Source organism: Grammomys surdaster, unplaced genomic scaffold (genome assembly GCF_004785775.1).
Source record: "Grammomys surdaster isolate TR1022 unplaced genomic scaffold, NIH_TR_1.0 132, whole genome shotgun sequence".
Taxonomy (NCBI): domain Eukaryota; kingdom Metazoa; phylum Chordata; class Mammalia; order Rodentia; family Muridae; genus Grammomys; species Grammomys surdaster.
This window is the reverse complement of record NW_021604590.1, coordinates 5,158,899-5,178,394: the sequence shown is the minus strand read 5'-3', so window position 1 is coordinate 5,178,394 and position 19,496 is coordinate 5,158,899. Positions and strand designations below refer to the sequence as shown.

Sequence of the window (19,496 nt, the reverse complement as noted above, 5' to 3'; positions counted from 1 at the left end):
TCATCCTGTGTTCATTGAGGGTCTAGTCATCCTGTGTTCATTGAGGGCCTACCCATCCTGTGTTCACTGAGGGTCTACTCACCCTGCTGCTGGGCCAGAGACCCAGCTGGCTATAGGAGCAGGTGGAATGACTTATTCAGGCAATCTAGAATTTAATAAATATGTTTCTCTGGACACTGAATGAACAAATATGGTGTCCATTCTTATACTGATATATTGACCAAGGTTTTATACAACCCTAGTTTGTTAAGATATTAATACATGTTCTTTAAAAAGAAAAAAGCCACAGTAGAGGGGCTATACTTATCATACATGTTTGGAAAATGTCGAGTTAAGATATAAAGCTAGATGTAGTGACACACGCCTTTCATCCCAGCACTCAGCAGATAAAGGCAGGTGGATCTCTTTGAATTCCAGCCCAGCAAGGGCGGCATAGAGACTCTGTTTGTCTGTCTGTCTGTCTGTCTGTCTGTCTGTCTAGATATAGACAGAGAGATAGAGATAGAGATGCTGTGATGCTGTCAGAGCTTTGCGTTCATTTTTAACATGCTAATGATGTACAGGCTACCCTTACCTCACTAATGGGCTACAGCCATAGTTTTTCAAAATGCACTGAATCTCAAGCCCTTCATAAACATGGGATCATTAGGAGTTGCTTCATATAGGACACTTTGGCCAAACACACTTCATAAAGTACACTTTGACCAATGCCAATCTATGCATAGACTGCTACTTTGTGTCTGAGTTTGTAAAGTGACTATCTTCATTTTAGCTATGCCCTCCCCCAACACACACACACGTACATACACACACACACACACACACACACACACCTGCTAAACAAAAGCTTTAGTCCACACCCAGCCTATTGCAGCAGACTGAAGGAACACAGTGTGCTCCTACCTGGTGTCACTTGCTAGTGTTATGTTGTTGGTACAGCCTGTAATATGCCTCAGGTTAATGATTATATTTGGTTTATATTGCCATCTAGACTGGTTAATTCCTTAATCCGTCTTTTTATGTGTTGCTAGATACTCTTACAAAATACCAGCATTTTTCTAATTCTACATACCATGATATCTGATTGCACGAACTCTCTTATAAAACGGCTAGGCTCTGGTGGGCATGGGTTTTATGTGCATGAAACGTGCCTTGTGAGATACAGCTTGAATGTCACCTCCTCTCTGACATGTTTGGGACTGAGAGGGTTTGGGATTTTACATTTGTATTTTGGGCTTTTAGGGTAATTGCATATATCATAATTAAGTATCCTGGAGGCAGGATCCAAATCTAGACACAGATTTTTTTTTATTATTGTTATATATACCAAACGGAGAGCCTGAGATTATTTCATATATTTTAAAACATCTTTTTTTCTTATGAAGTGGTCTCATGGCGCATATATATTTTTCCCCTCGTATCATTCTGACAGTGTTCAGAGCTGTCCCCATTTTGGAATACTTCAGTTTTCACAAGTTCAAGGCTGCAATTTGTCTTACATTTCATGCTCACTGTCCACGATGGAGATAAGTTTCTCCTGTGGCCTGGGATGAGGGAATTCCTTTGCCACTCCACCCTCCTGAGTGTGGATGATATTTCATGGCCTCTACTTTGCAGCTCCCAGAATGAAGACTCTTCCTTCCATTTCGATGGAAGCGGGTATGCAGTTGTGGAGAAGACGCTCCGGCCCACCGTGACGCAGATAATAATTCTCTTCAGCACCTTCTCCCCGAATGGGCTTCTTTTCTACCTGGCTTCAAATGGCACCGTAAGTTTCGGCAGCACTTGGCCCTCTATGTACAGAACCATTGCCTTGAGATTACCTATGTCTGCTGTACGTTTCCCTTGCCAGAGGTGAACAAATGTCCATTCACTCCAGAGAGCACACCCACGAGCAGAGTGATGCTTCCACTACAGCTTGCTAAGAGAAGCAATGAGGTTGGGGGTTCACTTACAGGAGAGCCAATGAGGTGTTAGTAACAGGTGAACAAGTTTGCAAGACCAGTGTAGGACCAAGAAGTCTCTCCCCAGCATGGGTGATGCTCCCAAACACCACTACATGTAGGCCCCTGTCAGTCAGTTCCACTCTTCATACGTACCCACCACCTAAGTCCACAGGAGCTGGGAGCATTACCTACAGGAGGGAGTAAACAGTAGAAGCAGGTGGTTGGCTGCAGTCGGGTAAGAGTCTCCATATTCTCTGAGAGGGCATCACCAACCTGATCTTGTCAAGGTCTCCGAGCCTGTTTCTACAAGCTCTTATCACTGTAATCTACTCACATATGTTGTCTAGGTTCTCATTTAAAGATTGCTTACCAATGAACACAAATTCAGGAAGAGCTATCAGGGAACACACAAAGGCAGATTTAGTAGAAGCAGCTCCAGTCAGCACAGGCGTCAGTCAAACACTTCCTGTTACACTTTAGTTGAGGTCATGTCTTGTTCTTTGTGTAACCATGGTGGACTTGCTTTTTTTAAAATTATTTTTATTGTTTTGTGTGTATGAGTAGTTCTCCTGTCTGCGTGTCTATGCACCATAAGTATGCTTAGTGACCACTGAGGCCAGAAGAGGGAATTAGATACCCTGGGACTGGGGTTACAGATGGTTGTGAGCTGTCAGGCAGGTGCTGGGAATTGAACACAGATCCTCTACAAGAACAGCCAATGCTCTTAAACCACTAAGCCATCTCTCTAGTCACCACAGTAGCTTCATTTGAATCTCATCTGCAGGCATGGTACCACTTTTTGTCTTGTATGATGGCCATTTTTAGAAACAGCCTACTCGTGAATTTAAACACAAAGCCCACCAAGACAGTCAGGTTCTCCTAACCTATGGATTTTGGTAACAACACATAGCAATTAGTTTAATTCTCAGTAATATTTCACAGAGCCGCTGGGGACATTTTTACTTCTATGTAACAGACTAGCTGTTTGACTAATGTTTATGTAACAATCCCTAGTTTGACCCTAAGAGTTTACTCCCATCCCTAACTTGGGTGGGAAAAAAATCTAGAGATAAAGACTCATCTGCAGAAAAGACTTCTTTCCTTCACAGAAGGACTTCCTGTCCATCGAGCTGGTCCGTGGCAGGGTTAAAGTGATGGTGGACCTGGGGTCAGGACCCCTCACTCTTATGACAGACAGGCGGTATAACAATGGAACCTGGTATAAGATCGCCTTCCAGCGGAACCGGAAGCAAGGTAGGTGCACGGGGTGAACCTCTAAGGTGTTGGCTGTCCCTCTAAGAACAAACTCCAAAACCAATGGTCATTGTGCTCCATTGGCTCCCTGCTGCATCTTAAGGATATCAGAACACATCACCCTCCACACGCAGCCACAGCTGCACTCTTGAGTGATATTTGATTGAAACCTACCTTTGCTTATGAGAAACAATGGGATCTGCCTACTGCCTACTGCCGAAGGAGTATAATTCCGTTTGTCCAAGGTTTCAATATTTCTCATTAAACCCAGAATTGGAAACAAGAATAGAATTCACCCTGTTTTCTTTTACGCACCTGCTGATACCATTCATCAGTGAGTGTTCTGGATCTGCCGACCTTTATCTCTGAATGGCAAAGAATGACATCAGCCAAGTTTGCAGGATTTAAAAGAGCATGCCCTCATAAATGAATATGTTGACAGAGGCTTATGTAGTGTTAACTGTCCCTCTCCTCACCTTCCGCTAGGACTGCTAGCTGTCTTCGATGCATATGACACAAGTGACAAGGAGACAAAGCAAGGAGAAACTCCAGGAGCTGCTTCCGACCTTAATCGGCTGGAGAAAGACCTGATTTACGTGGGTGGATTACCTCACTCTAAGGCTGTGAGGTATGATGTGAAACCATGGGGTGGTCGTGTGGAATTCCCAGGCCTCTCTGACCCAGTGTGTAAATGGTTCTCATGTCCTTGCCTCCAGGAAAGGGGTCAGCAGCAGAAGCTATGTAGGCTGTATCAAGAACCTGGAGATATCCAGGTCCACCTTTGATTTGCTGAGAAATTCCTATGGAGTGAGAAAAGGCTGTGCACTGGAGGTAGGGACCAACAGTGGTCATGGGGGTCTGGAAAGGTTTCCATAGGTGCCTGGTGGTTTACTGACATAATAAAGCCACAAGCTCTCAACCTGAGGGTGGGCAAGATGCAAGCGAGGCAGGCAGTCCCACAGCGGCAGGCCAACCTCACTCTGCTCTCCCCTCTGTCACCAGCCTATCCAGAGTGTGAGTTTCCTGAAAGGTGGCTATCTAGAGATGCCACCCAAGTCTCTATCACCAGAGTCATCCCTGCTGGCCACATTTGTCACCAAGAACAGCAGTGGAATCATCCTGGTTGCCCTTGGCAAGGACGCGGAGAAGGCTGGTGGTTCTCAGGCACATGTGGTAAGTAGCTGTGGCCCATGGAAGTAGAAATGGTCTAGAAATGTGTGTGGGGGCTGGGCAGTGGTGGCACACTCCTTTAATCCCAGAACTTGGGAGGCAGAGGCAGACAGATTTCTGAGTTCGAGGCCAGCCTGGTCTACAGAGTGAGTTCCAGGACAGCCAGGGCTACACAGAGAAACCCTGTCTCCAAAAAACCAAAACCAAACCAAAACAAAACAAAAAGTGTGTATGGAATTTCTTCCTCACACATTTACTGTAGCTGCTTACAAGAGATTATATACATGTGCTTTTTAAATTAGTGAATGAAAGTTATTACTGCTGAATGATCTGCTCATGGACCCAAGATTTCCTGAATCATATGATCAATATTCCACTTCGTTCTAGTCAGGGGAAGTGTTGCTCTCAGACTAAAACAACTCCTCAGGGCAGAGGCCGGGTTTCCCTCCATGTGCAGTGCTTGTGACAGAGTGAAAGTTCTTCCCTTACATTCTTTGGGGGAGGGGAGGATTTGTTGTTGTTATAAGTGTGACTGGGAGGAGACAGACAGACATGTCCTGTGACAGGTGCCCAGTGGCAGAAGAAAACAGAGAAGACATTTTCTCGAGTTTGATTCCCCACAAGAGGGTGCTGTGCAATCAGATAACTTAGGGAAAGGTTGGAGAACACTAGTACGTGGTCTTGATGAAGGAGAGGCCGCACACATGCAGCTCACAGAACAGTGTGCCCTGCCTGCCGCTCAAGACATGGCTGTGTAGTACCATCATGCACCCTGCATGGTGGATACTGACTCCTAAGCTTTATGGGGCAAAAAAAAAAAAAAGGTTCAGAGAACCTGATTGAGCAGCCCAAGTTCATGTGGCAGTTATGTGTCAGAACCAAGGCTGGGATACCAGTCTGTGGACCCTGAGTATGGCATGGGTCCCTTTACCAAGGGCTGAGAGGGACTGGGATTGGTTTTGTGGATTTCATTAATCCAGTTTTTAGTTGAGGTGAAATTCATTCCAAATTAAGCACTTTCAAGTGAAGTGTTCACTCAGTAGCTCTTAGTGCGTTTGATGAAGTCACTTCAACAGCTTGTCCTGTTGAGTCATATACACACTGTTGTCTTTTACAGTTGTTACTTGGTGTGCCTTCAGGTTCCATCCACATTTTATTACATATTTAGTTTGCTTTACTCCTTTCTATCTCCCTGCCTTTCATTCTGGGGCTCTGAGGAACACTTCTGTAAGACCCTGTGTGTGTGTGTGTGTAATGTTGGTTTTCGGCCTTTCCTGCCTGCCTTCTGGGCATAAGCCTTTGGATTTCTGGTGAGAGAGTAGTTCTGAGTTTTACCATTTGAGGGAGATGCTTAATCTCTTTCCTTCCACCCATCGTGATAGGGTTACACATGAGTGGCAGCTGTCTTACAAGCCAATGGAAGGAGCGGTGAGTCTGATGTCAGTAAGGGCATCGAGAAGCACGGTTCAGGTCTGAGGCTGCCAATATAAACTGCTGTGCTTCTTCTCAATGTTACAAGGAAGTTTTAGGAACTTTAAACATCTTCAGGCCCTTCTAGCCCTTAATGCCATTTCCAGATATGTTAGAAGTAATCCACAGGCCCAAGGAAAATTGAATTAAGAGGTCCCATATACAGTAATAGAAAATTAGAAGTTTCTTAAAATTAATTCAGTGAAAAAAATTAGTCTTCTGCATCAGTAAACAGCAAGCATGGGGCTTTGCAGAAGTAGAAATGTGTGATAGGACCAAAGGGCCAGCAACAGCAGGTGGCAGAGTAATGCAGATCGGAGTGGAGTACATCATATCCAAAAAATACTATGACTGATGGTGACCCACCTAGGCATTTGCTTGCCTTGTGTCAACGGGCCTACATTATCTGTACAAGGCGGAAAGCGTTCCAGACCCTTCAGTGATATGTTTTGTTTTGGAAAATGTATCTTTCCAGCCCTTCTTTTCCATCATGCTGATTGAAGGCCGCATTGAAGTACATGTCAATTCTGGGGATGGGACCAGTCTGAGGAAGGCCCTCCTGCATGCTCCCACCGGCTCCTACAGTGATGGACAAGAACATTCCATCTCCTTGGTTAGGAATCGGAGGTACTAAGATCCCGGGGTTGTGTCAGGTCAGGAGGCTGAGATGAGCTTGGGGGAGCTCCTTAGTCTGTCAGACAGGTATGACTGACTCCTGCTGTGATTGACACCCAGTGTGACTGGGATAGTTGGCCCAAAGTCATTAGCAGTCATAGTTCTTACTGTTTCAAATGGTAGAACTCTACCACAGAGTCAGCTGTCTTCTAGCTTGTAGTGATGTGTTTATGAAATTTTCATAGTTGAGAACCTTAGCTTTGCCCTGTATTTACGCCCGATATAAACTGCTTACAAACTGGATGAATTTGGTGGTAAATAGCAGGCTGCTTCTGGTGAGCAGCACTGTGCTAGCAGTAAACACCGTCCTACCAATGTTCCTGTGTATTTCCATCTGCAACTGTAGGCCTTGTGTTTGAGGAATGCTGCTGGATGTTTTCATAATAGCTAAAAAAAAAAAAAAAGGTGTTTGAATACACACCCTTATCTCTAATAATCAAGCTTGGTGAGATATTCATAGATTTTATCTTTGATGTTAGATGTTGAGCTCCAGGTTTCCATTTTTTGGATTCATATACAATCCCATGCCAAAATTTATCTGGAGGAAAAAAAAATATCATTCCAAAAGAACTTGCTAGAATTTCATATGAAAATGGAGTTCTTCGTTATACTTAAAGAGCTTGTTTTCTCCTTTGCTCTGATAGAGTTATCACCATACAACTGGATGAGAACAGTCCTGTAGAAATGAAGTTGGGTCCATTAACAGAAGGAAGGACAATCAACATATCCAACCTGTACATAGGGGGACTTCCTGAGGACAAGGGGACCCCGATACTCAGGATGCGGAAATCATTCCATGGGTGTATTAAAAACGTGGTCCTCGATGCCCAGTGAGTGTGACCGGCTCTCATCGTGTTCTTCTGCTTTGTCATCTGCCCTCTGAGTTGGCTGGGGTTGGGGGGGGGTGTTCTCCAAGCTCTCCTTGACCTATCATGACAGTCTCTCCCAATGGATCTTATAGAGTCAACATGGTGGTCAGATCTGACCATCAAATTGTATGTAAAGAAAAGCCATCATTGGCTGCCTTTGTGTATATGGTATGGAGCATTGAGTTGGACTTTAATGCATGTTGGGCAGTTACTCTACCTCTGAGCTGTATCCCCATCCTTAAGGGTACCTCTACGAGAACCCAACTGGATTGCTAATAGCTACCTCTTATTCATAGCTTCCCCAGAGACAGTTGCTATATGGTTAAATTTTGCAAGTCTCCATTCTCTGTGAAGAAGAGAATTATTATGTGCACAGATGGCCATTCATTCCTCCTCTCCCAAGTTCTAGTCACATTGGAATAGCGGAGAAAGTTGTATCTGAACCTACAGGCCAGCATCTGCTCACAGGAAATCACAACAGGCTCAGTAGGAGGAGACACTGATTCCATCCTTTCTAGGCTGCTAGAGGGACTTCCTGAGGACAAGGGGACCCCAATGCTCAGGATGTAACCTTGAGAGGTGGCAGAGGTCTTTCACAATCACTGTGACCTTCTCTGGGAAGTGACCTTCTAAGAGTCCCTGAACAGAGCAAGAGTAGGCCTGTGGTTTCACAGACTCCAGTACAAGAGCAGAGCCTTACTCATGTATCTGTAGATTTATATACAGTCACCAGTTGCTCATCCACCCCTGTACTGATGAGGCAACTTCATGCTCCTAAAAGGCACAAGGCTCTGGAATGTATAGTTGGGTACAGCTTTGGGAGGTACCAGTTAAATCCAGGCTGCCACCGGAAACCTGGCTAGAGCTTCTAAGTAGAGAGTCCATGACAAGCACATCTCAGAACCAAGAGCCAATGTTAAATGGAAACTGCTGCCCAGTGGGGTGGGGACCAGAGACTCGTTGACCTGATAGCCTAGCCTACAGCAGGTGACAATCTTGACTGTACTCTGAGCTCAGGAACATCCAGGTTACTGGCATTGTCCTGGTTTAGGGATGTATATTTATTTTAATCAGAACCAAACAGAAAAATGGTATGTCCATGTGACTCAGGCACTGAGGGGATGGTTAGCTTGGTTACCCTAAGAGGAATGAATCAATGGTTTCAAATGGGATCTAATTACCCATTTTAATCAAATGATTGGGCTCCCAAGCTCCCCCATGGTATTTTCATCCCAATGTTCTCTCATTTGTCTGTAGACTTTTGGACTTCACCCATGCAACTGGCTCTGAACAAGTAGAACTGGACACATGCTTGCTGGCAGAAGAGCCCGTGCAGAGCCTGCACAGAGAACACGGGGAGCTCCCTCCAGAGCCCCCAACCCTACCACAGCCTGTAAGCATGACATCCTTCAATGACATCATCCAGGTCTGGTCAGGAAGAAAGCTACATGCTAGGGGAAGTAGACTCAGGCAGATAGAGTCTGAGAAAGCCAAAGAAACTGGAGCCAAGAAGCATTGGGAACCCGGAGTCAGGGCAGCTGGAGAGAGGCAAAGAGAGCACACAGAAAGAGTGGAACTGAGACCCAAGAGGGCACTCAAGCTGGGAGTGAGGGGAAGTGAGCCAGGTGTGTCCTCTGCCCGCCTCCCAGTTCCTTAGCTGTACCTCAGATGGAAGAATATCTAAATATTGTCTCTGGAGACTGGGAAGGGGCTTTAAGGATCTGATAGACAGCTGGCAGGGATAGGGCAGAAGCTCTTGTCTGTGGGTGACTCCAGATCAGCGCCTCAAGTGGTTAGCGCCCCAGGAGAGCTTTGGTAGAGTTTCCCTAAGGCCCCCGTAGGGTGTGAGATGAGATTTAGGTGAGGAAGCATGAGAGTAAGCACATAGCTGAACCACTGTGTGTGCTTCTGTGTTCATGGTCAGGCGTTTGGTCCATTAAGGAAAATATGGTCATGACTCTTCAATTTTCTTCCCTTCCAATTTCTCAGAAGATGGTGTGAGGTTATCCTAAGGAACACCGTCTCTGCAGGGCCCAGGAGTTCGGGACAGTTGTATATGTCTACCTTAAGCCACTTAACAGTCTTGGGATCCTGTGTAAGACAATGTAGAGGCAGCCAGCACTGCCAAAGGCCTTGCCCTGTGCTCCTGGCTTCTGGCCAGGGTCCGGGGGCCCTTCAAGCCCAGTTTTTCTTTCCCTTTCCAGCACCTAGTATATGAATGTAAGGCCCTGTGAGACCTGAGGGCACTGTTGTCTCCCTGTGGTGTCTCGGCTGTGGATGTCTTTTGGCCACAGGTGTCCTTGGGCCATCCTCATGATCCCTAAGGCCCAAGGAAGTCTCATGTAGGAACTCCTATATCTATTTGAGGGATTGTGAACTTGAGTGATGGTGAAAAATGGCAGGAAGCTCAGATTGCTCTCTGGAGAGAAAGGTGCTGAGGGGTATGTAGTTTAGGACAGAGTGAAACCACAGTGGTGGCAGCTGCTGTTCTGACACAGTGGCTTCTGGAACATTTCTTTTATGGAAGAACATGTCTGTGTCAATGGAGTCCTGGCTACACTGGCTCAGGGTCCCTATGCACCCCTTACAGGTATTGTGCGCTGTTGACATGGCTCCGGGGTATGTGGCAGGTGCTCACCAGTTTGGCCTCTCGCAGAACAGCCACTTGGTGCTCCCTCTCAATCAGTCTGACATCCGGAAGAGGTAAGCATTTTCCTGAGGTCGCTCTGAGGTTCCTGTTACCAGATGATAAGGAAAACGTGGTGTTAGCTTCTGAAATAAGCAAATTTGCTCATACCAGACAGGCTCAGCATCCACATGGATCCAGGTAAGGATCTCATCTATTTCAGACCCCTAATGACAACGTTCTCTTCATTGTCCTAAAACAAGTGAAGGCTCTGCTGGTGATCTGCCTAGGAGTCTTGCTCACTTTTTTTGTCACTCAGAGGTCAGCTAAAATGTCATCTTTTCAGAGTTGCCCACCTGAACTACTTTCTACAGCAACCAGTGGGCCTCTCTGTGACGTAGTACAATGCTGATGTAGTTCTAGCCTTGGTTTCAAGGTTTCAGGAATCCCTTCTCAGTCTTAGAACATTCCCATCAGCCATCTGTGCCACAAATGGGAACACCTCCTCTCTCTGGAGATTGTAAGGGCAGCATATGATAAAGCAGCAATGGGTTCTCTCCCGGAGGTCACGTTAAACGATGGAAACTGACCTTCCCGGTCCCTGGTGCTGAGTTGCTGTTCCTCCCTCAGGCTCCAGGTGCAGCTGAGGATCCGGACATTCGCCTCCAGTGGTCTCGTTTACTACGTGGCTCATCAGAACCAAATGGACTACGCCACACTCCAGCTCCAAGAGGGCCACCCGTACTTCATGTTTGACCTCGGCAAGGGCCGAACCAAGGTCTCCCACCCTGCCCTCCTCAGTGATGGCAAGTGGCACACGGTAAGTTCTCAGGAGGCCCTGGGAAAGTTTGGGAAGTCTCCTGACTCAAACTTTCTCCCTGTGTCTGTGGTGGTGTTTTCATTTTCTTGAATCTGTGCATTTTGACCCCTTGCTGTCTTTATGTTTGACATCTCCCCGAAACGATGTAAGCATCTTGTCAGCAGGGCCCTGTTCCACTTCCTGAATCCCTCCAGACACTTGTTCAATGTTGAACACCCAATAAACACACAACAGCTGGCGATAGAATGAGTCAGAAGTCTCAAAAATGTTCTTGACTTGACAAGATACCAGTGCCTTAGGGTTTCATTGCTGTGAAAAGATACCATGAGTACCTACGGCAACTTTATAAAGGGAACCACTTCATCGAGGCTGGTTTACTGTTTCAGATGTTTAGTACATTATCATCATGTCAGGAAGGATGGCAGTGTGCAGACATGGTGCTGGAGAACGAGATGAGAGTTCTATATCTTGATCCACAGGCAGCAGGGGAAAGACTGCCACACTAGGCCTAGCCTGAGCATATGAGACTTCAAAGCCCACCCCCACAGTGACACACTTCCTTCAAGAAGGACACACCTCCTCCAAGAAGGGCACACCTCCTAGTAGGGCCACTCCTTATTTAAACACATGAGTCTATGGGAAGCATTGCTCTTTAAACCACCACAAACAGTGGCCTGAAAGGACTGAGCTGCTAATCAAAGCATCTGCTTATAACCAGGGCTCTGAAGCTGTGCAGTAAAATGTCCCCATTGCTACCAGCCTCAGTCTATTCTCTGAGGCAGCATGCCGCAGGCATAGCCATCCTACAGGGTTTAGTCTGGGCTCTCACTGATCTAAGGGACAAGTCCTAAGCACACCTCTGTTACGTTTCTCTCAAATGGTTTGCAAATTCTGTGTGTTTTCATCTCGTGTAGGTCAAGACGGAGTACATCAAAAGAAAGGCGTTCATGACCATTGATGGCCAAGAGTCCCCCAGTGTGACCGTGGTGGGCAATGCAACCACACTGGATGTGGAAGGGAAGCTGTACCTCGGAGGCCTTCCTGGTCACTACAAGGCCAGGAACATTGGAACTGTAAGCAGCGGCTTGTGTTTTCGTGGAAGACCATCATTCTGTAATGCTCTTGTCTGAGTTATTCCGCATGAGCCTGGGCTCACTAGATCCTTTAAAGATCGTATGTAGGTCATGTGGTGTGGCTTTTCCATAGAGTTTTTCCTGCCTCATGGCTAATGAGCTTGCCCTTTTCTGAAGCCATTTAGCCCCCAAGCATCTTGGGAAAAGCCCAGCAAATTTGTATGTGTACGTTATTGAGAGAAGCACTCTGGATTCAAGCAGTGTTTTAGTAAAATAAATGGTAGAAAACACTTCCAGGGTGTTATCACTGAAGCACCAGATTAACAGAGCAAAGAGAGTGTTGATGTGCGGAATTGCCACAGTTAAGCTTTAGAGACCGGGACGCTGTCATCATGTGTGCTATTGAGGGAGGCTTAATGAAGCACAGGAAAACTATATCCTGTCACATCATCATCTCTACCTGCTCTCCTGTCTCACTCACTTTAGATCACTCACAGCATCCCTGCCTGCATTGGGGAAGTGACTGTTAACGGCCAACAGCTGGATAAAGACAAGCCCGCGTCTGCCTTTGCTGTGGACAGGTGCTATGCGGTAGCCCAGGAAGGAACTTTCTTTGAAGGAAGTGGATATGCAGCTCTTGGTATGTGCTGTTAGCAGCCTGGAAAGAAGTCCTTGGGTTTAGTGTGTGCTCTGAGGTGGTGTGGGTCCGTCTCTGATAGGATAAGATCCTGCTAGAGAGGCTGCCTAAAGCCGTGTTTGTTTATTCAGTGTGCTGGACTGTGCCTAACTGTCTTGTCCCAGGCAGATGGCCAGGGCACATTCCCTGCCCAGGTTAATAAAGACCCTTGGATTAAAAAGCAGGTGTGAGCACCTGTGATTCCAATGCTCAGAAGGCTGAGGCAGGAGTATCCCAAGTTGCAAATCAATCCGAATAATAATGATAGCGTGTCTTTAAAAATAAGAACACGGAAGACTGAGAAGAACCAAGGCTCTGGCAGGGAACATAAATGCAATGGGGTGCTCAGTCTGCCTTTTAGCCCAAGGCATGGTAGCAACTGCTCTCTAGAGCCTATATTTATACAATAGTGATGCCCTCCAAGGTACATATAAATTAAGATGCTGACAGAGAAAGACCAACAAGCTGGATGTATGTATCCAGGGCCCAAGTGACCAGATACAGATGAAAGGAGTCCCTGCCCAAGCTCTGTTCTGGTTTGTGACTGAGCAACTTCTTCAAAAGCAGTCTTTCTACCTGGGCTTGGTCATGCACACCTGCAGTTTCAGCACTCAGGTGGCAGAGGCAGGAGGATTGAAAAGTTGGTGGCAGTCTGTTGGCATAGCAAGTTTCTGCCTTAGAACAAAAACAAAAACAAAAAAAAGAAGTGATTCTTCTTACGAGTGCACTGAAGCCTGGGGGATGGGTGGGAATGCATCTGGATCCAGGTCTTGAACTTGGCCAGTACCATCTATGAGTGCTTGCCCAGCCCAGCCCTGTCTAGCCTGTGGGTTCTCACCATGGCAGTGCTGCCTTGTGTTTTTCAGTCAAGGAAGGCTACAAAGTTCGATTGGATTTAAATATCACACTGGAGTTCCGTACTTCCTCGAAGAATGGCGTCCTCCTGGGAATCAGCAGTGCCAAAGTGGATGCCATTGGCCTAGAGATTGTAGATGGCAAGGTAGGTGGTCCAGCTCCAAGTCCTACCCACCCTACCAGAGGCAGAGCAGGAAAGAAGTGGAGAAATGCCTAGATTCGAGTTTCTTATTATCTACTTCATTAATGGAGACAAAAGAAATTTCCTTTACTATTTTAAAATCAGACAGTCCTAAAAAGCTATTTTCAGAGTAGCTTCTTTTCATATATTTGAATCAAAATGGCATCTGTAATGCCAAGGCGTTTCTGCCTGCACTTTACCAGGAATAACATGTTCATATAGTGCCCAGTCTCTTCTGATAATTTTAACTATTCATTTGTAAATAAGCAGAGTCACACAGGATTGCAGTGATATGAACACACGTGTCCCCATGCACCCACCCCCAGGATTCTCGTAGTCAGGTCAGTCACAGCCCACACTGATTCCCCGTGGGACAGCACCACAACCCAGAGAACATCATAAGATGGACCACTTGTGCACCTGCCTGTATGCAAATAAAACCATTGCCACCATCAAGATCCATGGCGACCATGGCATTACCACCAGACTCTCCCACCACAGTGCTTCTTGGTAACCACAGCCCCAGGCTCTGCCTTCCTCACCTTCAGCAGTCACTCATCTGTTTCCATCTCTCAAATGTCACTTTAGAAATGTTACATGCTAAGTTCATGCAGCATGGTATGGTCCTGAAAGACCAGGCAGGTTGTGTATAGCAGAAGTTATTTCTCATTACAGAGTGTTACTTTGAGGGTTGACTATATTGTACTTCGGTTTGTCTTTTTTGATTTAATTTTTTTTTTATATAAGTCTGGTGCTCTTGTATCTCAACCTCCCATGTCCCCTTCATGCTGGAAGCCAAGTGAGTGTAAACTTTTATAGCATATCCATCTTTTGCTGTGTGGTTGTCTCCTCCATAGTTGCTCTGGCTCCTTATCCTCCCTTTTTTCTCCTTTGGGGCCATGTGTACAGCACAGGCAAGAAGCACATGGAGGGCCATCTGGGGTCCCCTCTCAGGATGTCTCATCCATGGCTACAGTTCAGTTAGTCTCCTGCACTTGGTCTTCAGGTGGTTCTCATACCTTTGGCTGTCACCACAAGTGGCTTGGAGTCTCAGTGTTGCCACTGGGTGGGGACTCCTCCCAGACCCTGTACATTTCAACTCTTGGTGACTAGTCTTCCCAAGTGAGCTACCTTCCATTCCAATGCCTTGCAGGAGAGAATTGGGCATGTATGCTATACCATGCTTAAGCCACAGAAACCATGGATACTGGAGTCTTGGGTTGCCCTCTCCTGTAATGCAGTTGTCCACCAGGAGTGAGATGGTGGAATCTTCCTTTCGGAAGGCAAAAGCTATGGTATCTCTCCAATTCACGTGCTAAAGTCCTACCCACTAGCATCTCTCAGGGTCTGATCTTATGTGGGATTTAAAGAGGCAATTGGGAGCTAGTGAGATGACTTACCGAGCATACATGCCTGATGCTCATACTAATGACATCAATCTCCAGGACCCATAGGGACAGAAAGAAAGAGAAAAAAAAAATCCTGCATTGATTTCTACATGCTCAGACATGGGCACATGCACACACCCTCACAATAAATAAATGTAAATAAATAATAACTCAGTTAAAATGAGGTCACTAATGTGGGCGCTGTGAACCAAACTGACTGTGGACACAGACACACAGGAGACCAGTTGAAGGCTCCTTGGAAGCTCCCATGCACTTACTTGCTTGGTTTTAGTATTTTCCTTTCCAGGTCTTGGCTCTCAGGATTGCCCACAGTGGGGTCAGAGGACACTAGCAAGTTTCCGTTTGCCTTGCCCTTTACTTCCCCTCCTCCCGCTTCAATTAAAAAACAAAGCAAAGCAAAACAAAACAACAAAACAAAGCAAAGCAAAACAAAACAAAGCAAAACCCTACTTCCATAACAGATTGCTGCCTCAATGCTGTGGTTTAGAGCCAGCTTTTCTTCTCATCCTATATTTTAATTTAAAAAAAAAAAAACAAAAAAAACCTACCTTCTATTTACAAGTTTTTCTGTGATATCTTGAAAAAAATTATCAGAGTGTGAAAGCTATGAAAAATGTAATTTTCAATTGTGTTCTACATTTTACTTTTTTATTGTGTTCGATATAGTATTATTTCTTATACTCTTTGAACTTTATTTAGTGTTCTTTCCAAAGCCCTGCAATACACACCTTTAGTGTATTACTGTGTGCTCTGAGAGGATGGTCTCCTACGTGTTTGGTCCCAAAGAAACTTGAGACAAATGCTAACTGTAATGCCTGCTGACTTACCAAAGCACAGGCTGACCTCCAGGCTCACTCAGAACCTGTGGCTCCCCTCAGCTCTTCTCAGCCCACTCCTACCCTAAACTTCTCCAGCCCTTGGGTTTCCCTTCCCCAGCTTCTGATTCCTATATGGCCCTGTCACTGAGGTCATATATCTACTCTCCTGGCTCAGTCTACTGGTCATATTTAGTCTTCTACTTTCTTCTGTCTGCTCTGGACTTTCCCAGATGCCTCTGGCTGTATTCATCCAGTCAGCCATACCTTGGAGTGGTCATGTCTACAGATTTCCACACTAGGCAGCATAGGAAACTTAGAACAGCATACTTGAATTCTTCTCACCTCTCTCAGTCATCCTGAAATGGCAGAATCATGTAAACACAAACATTGACCCACCCAGCTCTGGAGGCTGGAAGTCCAAGGCTTGGTAGGGTTGATTTCTCCTGAGGCCTCACTCCTTGGCCTGTGCATGGCTATCTTCTCTTCACATTGACTTTTCTCTGTGTGCCTGTGTCCTGATGCCTCTGATAAGGACAAAGATAGGGTTAAAGTTCACCATAGTGACCTCATTTTAACTTAACGACCTCCTTAAGGTCCCCATATCTGAATGTCATCATATCCTGAGGGATATTAGAGGTTAGAACTCCAACATGTGAACAACTTTTGGAGTGACACCAATCAGCCCAGACTGAACCCCTCTCTGTCCTTTTTGAAGCCCTGGCTTTTTGTTTGCCGCTCAATGTCATGGAGCACCTGTGCTTGGTCAGGGGAAGTTAGCGAGTGACCGTGCATAGATACAGTCCATGCTCAGCCTCTGGGGAAACTGAAGACTTTTGAAAATGTCCTTCAGTGCCCTGAGAAAGGAGCACTGATTTCAAAACTGTGGGGGCTGGGATGGAGTCCAAGTCCTTTAGGAGGTGATCATCTAACCATCATTGTTTGTCATGGTCATTGTTCCTTGTCTCCAGAATCCTATGCGTTCTCTGCTCTGAGAACAATTCGTGAATGTGCCGTGCTCCATGGCTTCTTGGCCTTCTGGCTAAGATCCAGTGCAGAAAGGCAGAGGTCCCAAATATAGAAAAAACTCACCCAAATATTTGCTTTATCCAGGTCTTATTTCACGTCAACAACGGTGCTGGAAGGATAACAGCCACTTACGAGCCCAGGGCCACCAGAGCTCTCTGTGACGGGAGATGGCACACGCTCCAAGCCCAAAAAAGCAAGCACCGCATCGTCCTGACTGTGGATGGGAATGCCGTTAGGGCTGAAAGCCCCCACACCCACTCCACCTCGGCGGACACTAACGATCCCATCTATGTGGGTGGCTACCCTGGTATGTGTCACTCCCGGTTTGGTGTATCTACACTGGGCGGCTCAGTCCCAGCGAGGTGTGGGCGCAAAGGATTATGGGGTAGAGATTGAAAGATGCACAGGGAGCTCAGTCGGCGAGGTGTGGGCGCAAAGGATTATGGGGCAGGGATTGAAAGATGCACAGTTTAATGACAAGTCCCACCATTTTAGACAAGCTGTTTGAAGTACCGTACCTAAACTTTCTTGGCATATTTCGGGGCAATTTAGCATGACTCTGTCACATACAACTTTCTCACTGAGAACATTGGCTCTGTGGTGATGTAAGCTGGAGGATCCCACGTTTGCCCTCGATGATCTCAAGGTTGGAGTCTAGGTCAGGGATAGACTGGATTCATACTCCTGCAACCAAATTTGCATCTGAGATATGTCCCAAGAAATTATTGCAGATCCTCAACACCTTTTCAAGTCCCAACTATGCCTTCAAGTCACCTGCCTGTTAAAAGTTACCAGGAATTCCGCTATCCACTAAACCCACATGTGTGGGAAGCATTCTGACTTGAGGGTTTGGTTGAGATCACTTTTGTCTCTAATGTGCAACTTACCCTATCTCAAACAAAACTAAGCAACACTTGTCTCTCTCTCCCTGAACAGCCCACGTCAAACAGAACTGCCTGAGCAGCCGGGCCTCGTTCCGGGGCTGTGTGAGGAATCTCAAGCTGAGTAGGGGCTCACAGGTGCAATCCTTGGACTTGAGCAGAGCCTTTGACCTACAAGGGGTCTTCCCTCATTCCTGCCCCGGGCCTGAGCCCTGAACTGCCGCCAGACTCTTCCCTTGGAATCATCACCATCTTCTGTTCCCATTCCATTTCCAGCTCAGGTTACATTTCCAGAGGAAAAATGCTGTATTTATGTTGAACTAAAGCCACATGGACAACAGATACCTCTATTAAACGGTCTAAAACGTTAGTGGAATCCGTGGTCTCCTTTTCTGAGTTTTTCAGATGGAACTTTGTGGGCGTGGGATTTTCTGCTGAAGGCTTGATAGTGTTGGCTGGTTTGCGTTTTGAGCATAAAAATTAAAATGTCACAGGAGGCTGTATTAGATTACAGCACAGTATGGATAATTTCATTTTTTTTTAAAGTTTCATACACTGGGTAGAAATTGGGACCTGAGTACATCCTAAGTCGGTTTCTTAGCCAAACTTTATTCAAAGGCTGACAATAGGATCCAGAGCCTAAGGCATGTTGTATTACAAGGTTTGGGATATAATTTAATGCCTCTCGACACAAGCAACCGGGAAAATGGGACTGATTTTCTAAGGACATAGCATCAACAAATGTCAGTCTGGAGAGGGGACGTGTCAGGAGGCTCCCATTTCTTTTCGTTAGCCACACCTGTATGTAGCCCAGTCCGGCCTTGAGCACACTTCATAACCAACACCAGCTTCCCTTTCCAATTCCCTCAGCCTCCTCCCTGACCCCTCCATGCCCGGCAGTAGACGTTAAATGGTTGTCTCAGCTTGTCTTTCTGGCACCTTTGTGCCTATCGCAAGGACGTGAAAGCTGCTATTTTTACCCGAGAGTTAGGAGGACAAGGGAATTATGTGTGTTTTCTGTGAATGAAGTGATGGACAATTTAACAGAGAAACAGAAAATATGAGAAAGGACAAAGTGAAAGTTCTTTATCTTATTTATTTAGTTAGTTAGTTTTACTTTTTGAGCAAGGTGTCACTACTACATCGCCCTAGCTGTTCTGAAACTCACTAGGTAGAGCAAGCTGAGATCCAACTCCGAGATCCTGCTACCTCTGCCTCATCAGAGCTGGGAATAAAGGTGTTTGCCATCACTCCTGGCCAGCAAACAAAGTTCTAAGGGTTCAAGACTCATACTTCAGCATAATAAAGCTAAACATGGCCAACCCACAGGCAATATCATACTAAATATTGAAATATGAAATCACTCCTTTAAGAGCTGGAAGAGACAACTACTGAGTCTATTCCCACTATTCCTAATCAATACATGGTAGAAGTCTTACCCTATCAGTTATGTAAGCAAAAAAGGATAAGGGGCATATAAACAGGAAAGGAGACAGTCAAACTACCCTATTTTGTAGGAAAACAAAGGTCTACCAAAACACTATTAAGAGAGATGAATTCAGTAATGTTGCAGGTTATGAAACCAACATGTGAAAATCAGTAGTTTTCATCCCAGTAACAAGACTCATGAGGGAAAAAAAAAAGTGTGAAAATAATCCCATTTACAATTGCTACCCCAAAAAAGGAGGGGAGGGAGAGAAACGGGGACTAAGGGGTAGAAGAGAAAGGAGAGGGAGAAGCAAGGATA

The 19,496-nt window shown here is 45.8% G+C and overlaps 1 protein-coding gene across 1 annotated transcript in view; it reads left to right on the top strand.

Annotated features, from left to right (window-relative positions):
- The window catches only part of Lama1 (laminin subunit alpha 1), a 126,019-nt gene extending 108,054 nt beyond the window's left edge, over positions 1-17,965 (top strand). Inside the window, exons 48-62 of the mRNA XM_028762234.1 lie at positions 1,618-1,768; positions 3,056-3,200; positions 3,687-3,828; positions 3,917-4,031; positions 4,203-4,373; positions 6,316-6,467; positions 7,160-7,345; positions 8,642-8,777; positions 9,975-10,087; positions 10,641-10,830; positions 11,745-11,903; positions 12,390-12,543; positions 13,446-13,579; positions 16,953-17,175; positions 17,805-17,965. Coding sequence (XP_028618067.1) covers positions 1,618-1,768; positions 3,056-3,200; positions 3,687-3,828; positions 3,917-4,031; positions 4,203-4,373; positions 6,316-6,467; positions 7,160-7,345; positions 8,642-8,777; positions 9,975-10,087; positions 10,641-10,830; positions 11,745-11,903; positions 12,390-12,543; positions 13,446-13,579; positions 16,953-17,175; positions 17,805-17,965 — 2,332 coding nt within the window. The remainder of the gene's footprint in view (positions 1-1,617; positions 1,769-3,055; positions 3,201-3,686; positions 3,829-3,916; positions 4,032-4,202; positions 4,374-6,315; positions 6,468-7,159; positions 7,346-8,641; positions 8,778-9,974; positions 10,088-10,640; positions 10,831-11,744; positions 11,904-12,389; positions 12,544-13,445; positions 13,580-16,952; positions 17,176-17,804) is intronic.
- The last annotated feature ends 1,531 nt before the right edge of the window (positions 17,966-19,496 follow it).